The sequence below is a fragment of the Carcharodon carcharias genome, chromosome 2 (assembly GCF_017639515.1).
Source record: "Carcharodon carcharias isolate sCarCar2 chromosome 2, sCarCar2.pri, whole genome shotgun sequence".
NCBI classification, from domain to species: domain Eukaryota; kingdom Metazoa; phylum Chordata; class Chondrichthyes; order Lamniformes; family Lamnidae; genus Carcharodon; species Carcharodon carcharias.
Genome location: NC_054468.1, coordinates 39,251,724 through 39,265,619, shown reverse-complemented (window position 1 = coordinate 39,265,619; position 13,896 = coordinate 39,251,724). Strand labels below are relative to the sequence as shown.

Genomic DNA, 13,896 nt, shown 5'->3' with positions numbered 1-13,896 from the left:
GAAAACCACATAGACAGGTTAAATTACTTTAGAGTGTTGTTCATTTTTTTTAATTCGCTCATGGGATGTGGGCATCATTGGCTAGGCCAGCATTTATTGCCCATCACTATTTGCCCTTGAGAAGGTGGTGGTGAATCACCTTTTTGAACCACTGCAGTCCATGTGGTGTAGCTATTTTGTACAGGTTTAAACAGGACAGGGTCACAATCAAGACAACATGTTAAAATTGCTTTCAAAAAAATCTTAAGCATTTTGATTAGCTGCTTTGCTGGATAATGTCTCCAGTTGTTTGGTAAATGATTTGGTGAATGAGTGAAATCCATTAAGCACTGTTCCCTTAACAATGAGTTCTGACTGATTGACGAATACTTTATCCTCAACTTACTGTCTTCAAAAAATATCCCCAGATTTGCTATGTTGTCTTTGGCGAACTATAAGTAATTTATTATTCTGTTCTCCTCAAAGCTGTGGAGAATTTATAGGTAAATATTTTTATGACAGAGTGCTCTTTTATAATTTTATAGTAAACCAGATGGTAGAAATTCTCATACCTTGCTATGTCGTTCGGCTTTCCACTTATTATAAGTTGACCGACAAATCTGTAAACAAACAGTTATGAAATACTGAAGCAGAGAAAATAGTTTTACAAAGAAAATAAAGTTAAAGCTAAAAACTGCTATAGAAAACAGACTCACAAGCACCAAATCATATTTACTACAGTACAGTTATATGCTGTGATCTCACCTATACAAGTCTGGTTCTGGCTGGTGGCAGGTTATGACAGCTCTCAGTGTGTCCAGCTGACGAACAGTCCGCAATTTAGCTATTTCTGGAACTGCATGATGCGTCTAAAAATAAAAGCACAACAAAACTGAAAATAAAAAAAATTGTGCATGAAGTCTACTCTCAATAAACCTCATTAGCATCTAACCAGATTCACTGAATGAAAACTGCGAATGTTCATCCATTCCTCCATCTGTATTCAACCAGTTATTTTCCACATACAGCATTTCCTAGAATTGCAAGATGATAATAGATGAGAAAGGCTGTTCAACCCATCTTAGCACATCCATCGAGAGAGATCAGAGGGTGCTCCCATTTTGGAATCCAATTACTTCTTAAAAGGCTTTACTGGTTTAGGGAATGAAATTCCATTGTGGAATCCCTTCCCTAAATTCCTCCACCTTTTAAGACTCTTTTTAATACCACCTCTTTCACCAAGCTTATCAGCTCACCTAGTTTTTTTTTTGGCTCAGCATCCATTTTAGTTTGATTATAATTGTGTGTAATATTTCAAGATGCTTTCCTAACCATAATAACAACCCTCTTCATCCACGACCTCCTGCACATTGGATATTTTGAAGAGCCCTCCAGACCCTGCCCCACACCCTGCTGATCAAGTCATGGAAACATTTCAGCACCTGAAGAATAATCTACCTACTTCACTGAACTATTTCAGAATGATGTTGAGGAGTTCTACCAATGCCTTACCCACACTGGAACAGTTATTTAACCCTTTTAACACCCTCTCTCCTCTAAACCAATTATTACACCCTTCTATGCAATTTGTCTCTACTGAGGAAGTCATCATAAATATTTAAACCCTTATTTCCCCAAATAAGTTATCATAAGTCTTCAACCACCATTACCGAGCTTTCTAAGTTCTAGGAAATATCTCTCTGGCTGAACAAGTTTTAGGACCACTTCATTGCCACCCCTCATGCAAACAAAGTGATCAACCATCTCCATAATAATGAATGAATGGACATCTGAATTCTGTATGAAGATAAAATTTTATCAGTTAACAACCTTGCCACTCCAGCTACTAACATGTTCCCCCACTCCCCGCCAACAAAATCACCCATTTTTCCAAGAATCATATTTGTCACAGCCTGCATTCACCAATTTAATCACCATTTAACAAGTACCACTGCTGGCCAAAACAGTCCCCTGCCCCATTTTTCTTTTCCAAGTGTTTCTGCCAATGAACCCTAACCCACAAATCATCTTTACCTCTTCCTCACTGAACGTAAATGTCAACCAGCCTCCACCCAACCCCCACCTAGCTTTGCACCATCAATGTTTTGTAAAAACCTGGAGCGCCACAAGAATTAGTCAGGAACCACAGCTACTTACAATCTATACTATTGAATTAGACGAAGAGGCAAAGGGTAACATATACAAGTTTTCTGACATTACAAAGCTAGGTGGAAATGTAAGCTGAGGTGGATACAAACGACCCTACAAAAGTATGTAGACAGGTTAGAGTGAACAACATGGTGGAACTTGGAGTACAGTGTGAGTAAATGTGAGGACATAAAAATAGAGAAACAAAAGATTTTTAAAAAGCATGAAACTTCTAAACGTTAATGTCCAGAAGCTTGGGTTCGGTCATGCAAGGAATACAAAAGATGGCATGCAGGTGCAGCAAGCAATTAGGAAAGCAACTGGCATATGGCCCTTATTACAAAGGGCCCAGAATACAAAAACAAGGAAATCTTGCTACAACTGCACAAAGCTTTGGTGAGATTACACTTGGAATACCATGCACAGTTTTGCTCTCCACATCTTCCTCCAGGAAGGATATAGTTGCCTTAGAGGTGGTGCAGCAAAGACAATATGGATTATTTCCAGGATGAGGAGCTGTCCTATGATGAAAGGCTCAGTAAATTAGGCCTGTAATCTGGAGTTCAGAAAAATGAGATGTGATCGCATTGAAACATACAAGATTATGAAGGGGCTTGATAGCATAGGCACAGGTCGTTTTCGCTGGCTGGAGAATCTACAGCATGGGGGGGGTGGGGGGCCACAGTATCAGCATAGAGGGTCGATCATTTAGGATGGAGGTAAGGAGAAATTTCTTCATTCAGAGAGTTGTGAATCTTTGGAATTCTTTATCCTAGAGAGATGCTCCATCATTCAGTATATTCAAGGCTGGGATAGATAGATTTTTGATCTTGGGGAACCAAGGGATATGGGGAGCAGGCAGGAACATGGAGATGAGGCAGAAGATCACTGATGATTGTACTGAATGGTAAAGGCTCATGGGGCCATAATATCTACTTCTGTCCCTATTTTTACATTCTTAGACATTTGGCTTGTGTACCACAAGGGCCCTTTGATTCTTGGATTGAAATCTGGTTTGCTGATTCACTTGTTGCACTTCTTTGCAAAGTGGCGAATGCTTTATTGTGGTGTTTCTCAGAATTCAAGATGGGCAATCTTTTACAAATATGATGGTGTGAGAGCATTATAGAATCTCATTAATTCAGTCAAGATGAGCTTGTTAACGAAAAACTTGAACGTACAATATCACGTTGCAGTGAAACAAGAAGCCAGTACTAACTAGATGAGAATCTGAATTGATTTGCGAGCAAAATTGGTGGCTATTTGGAAGGCTCCAGGATGATGTTTTTTTTGACACTTACTTGCCCGAGAGATCAGGAAATAGAGTTTTATTTTAGCTGTTACCATCCCATGATTTTGACAGTGGTAGTTCAATGCTTGCTTTTGAAATAAATGTTTCTATATTTCTGTATAGATAACCACTTTATGAGAGCATAAGTTAGGGACAGAGCCCAAGAATAGCTGTCATTCACTGTCTTCAAATAACCAGGTCTAGCGAATGGGTCTGCAGAAGTGTCTCTGATCTCAGCCATGCCAGGGCAACATGTACTGGATTGAAATAATAATTGACTTCAAGGCAGTCTCAGAATCTGCTGAGTATCTTGTGATTGGTTCAAAAGGTAAGATTTGAGTTCACTGTTTCTCAGACAACCCCAATATCATGTGCCACAGATGGACTGTTCATTGACAATTAAATTTATATTGAAGGAGACACCAAACAAGGATGGGAATGCATTTTGTCATAACGAGCAGCCTCAATATTTACAGCAGACACCTCCAATGGCTTCCAAGTCCAGCAACTTCTCACTTAAAATTCTCATCCTCGTGTTCAAACCCCTCTACGGCCTTGCCCCTCCCTACCTCTGTAACCTCCTTTAGCTCTACACCTCTCCAAGATCTTCGTATTCCTCCATTTCTGGCCTCATGTGCATCCCCAATTTCCTTCATCCCTCCATTGTTGACTGTGTTTTCAGCTGTTTAAGCCCTAAACTCTGGGGTAACCTTCCTATATTTGTTCAGCTGTTTACTTCTCTCTCTCCCCTCCAAAATACTGCTTAAAAAGTTCTCTTTTTGGACAGGCCTGTTCTAATAGCTTCTTGTATAGCTCAGTGTCAAATTTCACCTGACAACATTCCTTGGGACATTTTATTATGTTAAAGGCACTATTTAAATACAAGTTGCCATTGCTAGAACAACAACTTAATTTCTTAAAAGACTATATTCAATGAAATTGGCCACTAAGACATTTATGAGAAACTTCATTCTATTCAACAGCAATAGTACTGAAGATTTGGGCTCCAGAACTTGCCATGCTGTTCCAGTACAGCTACAACACTGGCATCTACCTGACAATGTGGAAAATTGCCCCAATATGTCCAGTACACAAAAAGCAGGGCAAATCCAACCCGGCCAATTACTACCCCATCAGGTTACACTTGATCATCAGTTAAGTGATGGAAGGGGTCAACAACAGTACTATCATTTGCTTAGCAATAACCTGCTATTGATGATTAGTTTGGGTTCGGCCAGGGTCACTCACTCCTTACCTCATTACAGCCTAGATTCAAACATGGACAAAAGAGCTGAACTCTAGAGGTGAGGTAACAGTGACTGCCCTTATCATCAATGCAGCATTTGACCGAGTGTGGCATCCAAGAGCTCTAGCAAAATTGGAGTCAACGGGAATCAGGGGAAAACTCTGCTGGTTGGAATCATACCTAGCACAAAGGAAAATGGTTGTGGTTGTTGGAAGTCAATCAACAGGAGTTCCTCAGGGTAGTGTCCTCAGCCGAACTATCTTCAGCTGCTTAATCAACGACCTTCCTTTCATTATAAGGTCAGAAGTGGGGATGTTCATTGATGATTGCACAATGTTCAGCACCATTCACGACTCCTCAGATAATGAAGCAGTCCATGACCAAATTCAGCAAGACCTGGACAATATCCAGGCTTAAGCTGACAAGTGGCACGTAATATTCAAGCCACACAAGTACTAGACCATGACCATCTCCAACAAGAGAGAACCTAACAATTGCCCCTTGACATTCAATGGCATTACCCATCACCAAATCCCCCATTATCAGCATCCTGGGGGTTAAAACTGACCAGAAGCTGAACTGGACTAGCCATAAAGCAGGTCAGAGGCTAGGAATCCTGCAGCATATAACTCACTTCCTGACTCCCCAAAGCCTGACCACCAGATATCTACAACGCACTAATCAAGAGTGTGATGGAATACTCTCCACCTGCCTGGATGAGTACTGCTCCAACAACACAAGAAGCTTGACACCATTCAGAACAAAGCAGCCTGCTTGATTTGCACCTGTCATGAAACATTGTCTATAACGTTATTGGAAATTATTTTTAAACTGGAATTGTGGTAGGGTGTGTGTGTGTGTGTGTGTGTGTGTGTGTGTGTGTGTGTGTGGGGGGGGGGGGTATGTGTGGTGTGTGTCTTAATTGGATTAAAGTCAGCTAGTCTGGGTGCTTTGATATATAGTAGTTTTTGAGATGTTAATTAGATAAACATAAGTTAATTAAAAGGTAAAGTGCAATTTGCATTTTTAAATAATCCATTCAAAGAAATGGGTAAAATCCTGCACCTAGCTGGGAGACACCAAGCAATGTGTTTATATTACTAATAAAATTGGTGGAATGAAAGGATTATTGTTAGGGGAGGAAAAATTTAAAAACCTAGAAATATAATGGAAAATTTACAAAGGGGAAGCTAGGTATAAACAGAAAGAAGTTTGTGTGTGGGTCAGAGGCATGTAAGAGCTAACCGGCCGGTAGAGCTTACAACTGTGTCTGCAAATTGAAAGGAACCTCATTTTAAATTTGTACAGTCAAATGTGCTTTGGCTGGTGTCTGTTTAAAGTCTATGGGTTACTGTTGCCTTGGTGAAGATTGACCTGGAAGTGATTAATTTAGGGGTTTGTTTAAAAGTTATTATGGTAGTAATTTGTAGACATGTGTATGTGTTTCATTTGTTGTTAAATTAATAAATGTTTAATTTAGTTTTATACAAAAACCAATTGAGGCTTGGTGGGTTTTACTCTTGAATTCAGAGCTGCCTCTCAAACATACCAATTGAAAATATAGGTTATGGCAGTTGTTTAAGTTTCCCTCTGGGATTTAAATAACTCAGCCTTTATCAACTGCTATATCATAACAGCACCCCATCGAAAAACATTCACTCTCTCCACCACCAACGCTGGCCAAAAATTTCCAGAGACTATATTTACGCAGTTAAATGCAACTATGCAAAAGCATAGTGGCAGCAGTGTGTACCATCTACAAGATGCACTGCAGGAACTCACCAAGGCTCCTTAGACAGCACCTTCCAAACCCGCAACCACTAACATCTAGAAGGACAAGGACAGTAGGCACATGGGAACGCCACTGCCTGGAAGTTCCCCTCCAAGCCACTCACCATCCTGACTTAGAAATATATCACCATTCCATCACTGTCGCTAGCTCAAAGTCTTGGAACTCCCCCAACAGCACTGTGGGTATAGTGACACCACCACATGGACTGCAACAAGGCAGCTCACCACCACCTTCTCAAGGGCAATAAAGGATTGGCAATACATGCTGGCCTTGCCCACATTCCATGAATGAATTAAAAAAAGCCGAGCTCCACATTGTATGGGTATTCTCAGACAGCGTATAGAGCATTTCCCTTCCAAACCTCAAGGCAATCCTTTGAGCAATTTTACGGGGCCCTGTTCCTGCAGTGTGATTTTTTTTCCCCATCTCTGGACACACTCAGATACATAAAACAACAACTTATATATATTTTTAATTCATTCACGGGATGTGGGCATCGCTGGCTAGGCCAGCATTTATTGCCTATCCCTAATTACGCTCATTCAGAGGGCATTTTTAAGAGCGAACTACATGCTATGGGTCTGGAGTCACATGGAGGCCAGTCTTGGTAAGGACAGCAGAATTGTTGCCAGACAGCTGGGACTTTGAAAGTGTGGTTGGAAATGGAGAAATAGATTTTTTTCCAGGAACAGTTATAGGAGATGGTAGGGATGAGGCAGGGATGGGGAATATGGGTGTTGAGTGATACAAGGTGGTGTTTAGAGATGGCAAGGTCAAGGCAGCAGCCACGAATATGGGGTGGGAAGTTTACATGGAGGGAGAGATTTATGGAGGATAGGAGGGGAGTGAACTCAGAGGAGAGGGAGAGAGAGAGAGCATGATGAGTTGAAACTGAGGTAGAAATCATTCTGCATGAGAAGTCATTCAGTGCAGAGGCTGAGGGAAGAGAGCAGTGAAGATATATCTGAAAATTTTTAATCATACTTTGGAGCAGAGAACAATGATTGTGAAAGCGAGGTGAATGGAGTAGAACAACGCAAGATGCTCAGAGGAGGAAAAAGTGCCAGAGGAGTAGGGCATCATGCCAAGGTGTGATTTGGTGATGTACACCATGAGTCTTGATAGGGAAATTGGTAGATGATGTAGCCAGGCAGGAAGGAGGCTTCATTAAGGGACAAGCTGTCGTTACCTCTCAGCCATGTTGTCGATGCAACCATCCACAGTAAGTTCATGGATGGCAAGGGTCTTGCTCACAAGTGAATGGACATTCTGGATGGAGATGTGCAGAGGGGTGATGAGGGCTGATTCATTGGCAGAGTCCACAGGATTAGCAATGGGAGGAAGGGGGTGATCAGAAAGAAGATGGGCAAGTTTAGCCCCCAGCAGGCACAATGGGCAGGAAGGACAACAAGCAAATGGGATGGGGCAATTGGGGCTGCTGCTCATAATGAGCCAGTGTCAAGTGCCTCCATGAGCCAGTCAGAGGATGCCAAGAGGGGCACGGAGGAAAGCTGTAGACTTATTTAAGAGGGGATCGAGCCTGGGACAGTGGCAACAGAACAAGAAGGTCGAGGGGTACTGGGTTGGGATAGGGAATTGGGAGGGCAGAGTACCTAAGAGTGGAGAGTGAAAGGAGGCATGACAATAAAAGATAACAGTCTAGGAGGGGTAAAGAGAAAAGCAGTTAAAAAGAGCAAGTGGAAAGAGTGATGGGCTTGGGTCTGGAGCAGCAGTCAAAACGTACATGCAAATAGACTGAGGGAAGAGTTCAAATTGCAATGGTCTGGTTACATAAAAATTAGAATACATAAAAACCTCACAGAAAATGGGAAATAGATAGGAGATAATAGGAAGGCATCATGTGTTAAAGTCAGAGGTCCCGTGGTGGGTTGATGATGGTTTAGGAAGAGTGGTGCATTGAGCTGTTGTCCGAGTTCAGAGAAAGGTGAAGTGAAGTCCAGCAACAATTTGAGGGGAGGTATTCTAGTAGGAATGTGGATCCCGGAGGTGTACAGAGTCAATTGCAGGATGCAAAGATGATCGCGAAGCAGATCCAGAAGCAGAAGTTTGTTCTTCAGCCCTGGTAAGTGATTTTCTGGCCAAGCACATACTGAAGCTGAAAAACTAGTAGAGCCAGTAGATAAAAGCAAAATACTGCAGATACTGGAAATCTAGAACAAAAACAAAAATACCTGGAAAAACTCAGGAGGTCTGACAGCATCTGCAGAGAGGGATACAGTTGACTTTTCGAGTCCATATGAACCTTCATCATTTCTACATGTCTTAGTTCTGATGAAGGGTCATACGGACTCGAAATGTCAACTGTATCCCTCTCCGCAGATGCTGTCAGCCTTGCTGAATTTTTCCAGGTATTTTTGTTTTTGTTCTGGTATAACCAGTAGTCAGACACAGGCTCAGAAGGAGTCTTAGTCTCTCAGTCATAGCCCTAGTGGGGGAAGGACAGTCGATTGATCAAAGTTATTTTAAATATTGCAAAAAAGCAGCAAATCAGAGACAGGAGTTGGGTCTTACAGTATAGCCAATATAGTCCAGAGCAGAACTGTCTTCTTCAAGATGAGTCAGGAATTTGAGAGAAGATCTGGACATAAATTTTTCCAAGTCGTTTCCACAGTTCCCAGATCCAAAAAAAAAGCACATTTTAGATAAAAGCAGAGTCTCTGTTTATTCCGATGCATTTCAGTGCAAAAATGTGTCCTCAATGGCCAGAGGAATCCAGGAATTTGAAGCTAGATTTGAGGAAAAAAATCCACATCCAGGTCTTTTCCAGATCTTTACCAGAGCTCATAAGGTTGAGGGGATGGGGTTTGAGGGGAGGCCATTTAAGCTATAAGTTAACTTGAAAGTTTGAGCTAAAAATGCACCCATTGTTAGAATCAGAATCACTGTCAGACAGAACATGAGAGAATTTAGGAGGAGAAAGAGCAATGGATAGCAGATGGCCATGGATTAACCTGCATAGCAAGGAGAGCCTCCTTAGATAGCTGACTGCCCAGCTGAATCACAGTGCAGCCAATCCTGCAAGATCCTCCTTATTAACACAAGGAGACTGGTACCCAAGTTGGGTGAGAGAGGGACCAAACACGTACTATTCACAGTTGTATCATTCAGTTAACTTTTGAAACTACTCCATCATGATCCTTGTATAAGCCCTGTGCCACAAGTACAAACCTAATAGAGATGGAGACACAATCTTCAATATTGACTTCAGACCTGATGAGATCTCGCCACTTCAGGGCAGAAAGGTCAAGGGAACTTCCTGTTGAATACTGCTTCCTATGCACCCTTCAACTGGGAAATTGGTTATCTTTTATAATTCAACACTATATGGAAGCAGCATTGAGGGAAGTAAGGGCATAAATTTAGGGTGGGTGATATCAACATCCAATACCAAAGCTGGCTCAGTCATATCAGCATTAGGAAAGCATACCCGCAAAGCTGGATAGATTCTGAAGAATGAATCTGTCCAGCTGGGCATGCATCAGGTGCCGAGGGAACCAAATCAAGAAATTAACCTCCTTGCTCTCATTTGCTCTGTCCATCCAAAGCTTTAAGGGAGTGAGTTAATCTAGCAAGATAGTCGAAGAACGTGTTCCTGATTTCTGCTTTCCTATATCTATTGCAGAATGCTCAGCACAAACTGACTAGATCCCACAAATTCCACCCAGATGCCCTTCTCATTATTTTAGATTGTAACAATGTAGACAAAGATGCATTGAAAATTACACTACATTCTTACATTTCTTAAACAGAATTTGTTTTGAAAACCTCACTTTTAAAAACTCAGGAGGTCTGACAGCATCTGCAGAGAGGGATACAGTTGACCTTGAGTCCATATGAACCTTCATCATTTCTATATGTCTTAGTTCTGATGAAGGGTCATACTTTTTTAAAAAATTCACTTACAGGACGTGGGCGTCACTAGTAGCCCAGCATTTATTGCCCATCCCTAACTGCTTTTTGAAGATGGTCAGCTGCCTCCTTGAACCGCTGCTGTTCCTGTGGTGTAGGTACACCCACAGTGCTGTTAGGAAGGGAGTTCCAGGATTTTAATCCAGCAACAGTGAAGGAATGGTGATATATTTCCAAGTCAGGGTGGTGAGTGACTTGGAGGGGAACTTCCAGGTGGTGGTGTTCCCACATGTCTGTTGCACTTGTCTTTCTAGATGGTAGCTGTCATGTCTTTGGAAGAAGGTGGTGTCGAAGGAGGCTTGATGAGTTTCTGCAGTGCATCTTGCAGATGGTACACACTGCTGCCACTGTTCGTCAGTGGTGGAGTGAGTGAATGTTTGTGGAAGGGGTGTCAATCAAGCTGGCTGCTTTGTCCTGGATGGTGTCAAACTTCCTGAAGACCTACAATGATGTCACAACATTCAGCCTAGTCAATTCATGTCAGCATTTAGTTTCTAGACATAAGCAGCTTTACTGAAGAAATTTCACACCACTCAGACATGCCATTTGACCATAAATGCAAAGATATGCCTAAATTAATAACAACTAGTTCATTGAAATGTTGATTCTTTTAAAACCAAAATCTTGCACCTACTTTCCTGTGAAACTCACATTTTAAAAAAATATTAAGATAAATTTAATATTTACTGGACAAAATAATACAAGTGACAAGTCCAAAATTGAAAAAAATTGTGTATAACGAGTAGTTTGGCTTCTGACTGTGTATAAACCATAAAATCCAACCATTTGTACCCTGAAAAATACATAGCTACTTATGTTTCATTTGTCACTTAGATTTACAAAGGGCCAACTTAAAAAAGTAATGCTTCCATGCCATATGTCAGACTACAGTTTTATACTTACAAAAACTTTATAGAAAAAAAATGTCATGTTAAATCCTTTAAAATAGAATGTTGTAACTGATTTTTTCAAAGCACTCTAAAACCTTCCCTCCTTCTTAGGTAGTTAATTAATAATTTCTTATATAAGCAAAAATGGTGACCTTCAGATTTGTTTCTCCATCCAAACTTGCTGTAGTGACATAACATGTCCCATCCTCTTGGTCAGTCGACAGCAGCACTAAATCTGTGGGAAACGTTTGATCTTTTTCTATTCTGACAATGTCACCAACCTACAAGTAGAAATAAAAGACAAGGTATTTCAAAGAAAACACAATTTAAATATTTGACTATTCCATATCTTTTTCTATTGCAGTGTTTTTGGATTTCTCTGCCTGTGGGCAACACAGCAGAGTCTGCATCTACTGTCCATTGCTAGTTACCCCAAGAAAATAATGGTGGATCATGTACTTTTTTTTTAGTAATTTATTTTACAACTATGTAGTTTGGTGAGCCATGTTCGGGGGCATAAATGGTCAACCATACAGTGCAAGACTTTTTTATTCATTCATTTATGGGATGTGGGCATCACTGGTGAGGCCAGCATTTATTGCCCATCCTTAATTGCCTTTGAGAAGGTGGTGGTGAGCTGCCTTCTTGAACAGCTGCAGCCCATGTGTTGTAGGTACCCACAGTGCTGTTAGGGAGGGAGTTTCAGGACTTTGACACAGCAACAGTGAAGGAATGACAATATATTTCCAAGTCAGGATGGTGAGTGACTTGGAGGGGTACTTCCAGGTGGTGGCGTTCCCATGTGTCTGCTGCCCTTGTCCCGGTTATGGGTTTGGAAGGTGCTGTCTAAGGAGCCTTGGTGACTTCCCGCAGTGCATCTTGTAGATGGCACACATTGCTGCCACTGTGTGTTGGTGGCGGAGTGAATGTTTGTGGATGGGGTGCCAATCAAGCAGGCTGCTTTGCCCTGGATGGTGTCAAGGTTCTTGAGCAATGTTGGAGCTGCAGTCATCCAGGCAAGTGGAGAGTATTCCGTCACACTCCTGACTTGTGCCATGTAGATGATGGACATGCTTTGGGGAGTCAGTATGTGAGTGACTCGCCAAAGGATTCCTAGCCTCTGACCTGATCTTGTAGCCATAGTATTTCTCATCACTGGAGTCATGAGGAGGCCAGACTGGATACAGGTGGCATGCTTCCTTACCTTTAGGACATTAGAGCATCAGTTCAGTTTATATGAGCAGCTTTCATGCTTACAAATCATATTTTTTGAACTAAATGTCACAATATGGTGGGGCTTCAGTGCTCAACTTCTAGTTGCTAGTCCAATACTGTAACTGCCACATCACTGTACCCACCTATAGACAAAGACTTGTGTAGGCCATTCAACCCCTTGAGCCTCCTCCCCTATTCAATTAGATCATGATTGATCTCAGTCTTAATTCCATTTGTCCCAGCATTGCTCCACATGAATTAATACCCTTACTTAAATTTTTTTAAAAATATCGACCTCAGTCTTGGAGTGTCAATTGCCCCACCATCCTTGTGGGAGAGAGTTCCAAATTTCTACTATCTTTGTGAAATAGTGCTAAGCTTCCTCCTGATTGGCCTAGCTCTAATTTTATGACACCCCCCTAATCAAACTAAATGACTTGACTAAATAATTCCATACATAAGTTTATACATGACACATGAAACATGCACACAATAATGTTCCCCAGTCTTTACTGTGTTAATCTGTTTCAGCCAGGCAGAGGGCAGGGTGCTACAATTGGGCTAAAGAAACGAGGGAAGAAACATAAAATGTTCCTGCTACTAAGCACTATCCAGTACCCTCAGCTGGAAGAACACATATCCAGGCATTGGCAAATAACAGAATCAAATGGTTAAATGCCCTGTAGCTCTCCTCCATTGTCCAGCTCTGTACCCTTGCATGATTCACTTCTGCCTTGTCTTGGCAAAGCCAGCACATCTCTAGCAATGACTTCTCCTCCTTCTCCTGCACCATGATCTTGAGATTCCCTCAAGGGTTTAACCTTGGTAGTTTTCTGCTCCTTGTCAATGTGCTGCCCATCGGCGACATTATCCACAATTACACATTCAGTTTCCACGGGTGTGTTAGTGATATGCAGCTCAATCTCACCACGATGGGTTACCATTTAATGATTCTGACCGCCTCCACCTCGCTCACTGACCTCATTTCCATTCACAGCTTGAGTCCATGTCTGTCCTTCTGATGCTAACCTGCACCAGGATCCATGTAAATAAGAGAATGTAATTGATAAAGTAAATTCAGTATAATTAAATTGTGTATAAATGGAATGTACTTGGGTACAAGTATAAACAGCGGTAAATTAGCTGTGTAATATTGGTGTGAGTGAGTGGGGAAAACTTAGCTATATCTCTGGCTATGGTTTAAAGTAATCTTTGAAAAAAACTGCACAAGTCTCAACTTGTCTCAAAGTGATTGAAGGTGCCATTGATAGTGCTATCAAATGGCATTTACCTAGCAACAACCTCATCAATGCTCAGTTTCGGGTGTGTGAGAGCCACTCAGTTCCAGGCCTCATTACAACCTTCATCCAAACATGGGGCTGTAACTTCCTTGGAGTGGCAATCA

At 41.5% G+C, this 13,896-nt stretch overlaps 1 protein-coding gene across 4 annotated transcripts in view; it reads right to left on the bottom strand.

Annotated features, from left to right (window-relative positions):
* The window catches only part of atp11b (ATPase phospholipid transporting 11B (putative)), a 190,144-nt gene that overhangs the window by 137,466 nt on the left and 38,782 nt on the right, over positions 1 to 13,896 (bottom strand). For all 4 annotated transcript variants that reach the window (XM_041217012.1, XM_041217005.1, XM_041217020.1 and 1 more), the window contains exons 6-8: positions 11,429 to 11,557; positions 745 to 848; positions 552 to 599 (exon numbers count right to left, since the gene is read on the bottom strand). In XM_041217012.1, coding sequence (XP_041072946.1) covers positions 552 to 599; positions 745 to 848; positions 11,429 to 11,557 — 281 coding nt within the window. The remainder of the gene's footprint in view (positions 1 to 551; positions 600 to 744; positions 849 to 11,428; positions 11,558 to 13,896) is intronic.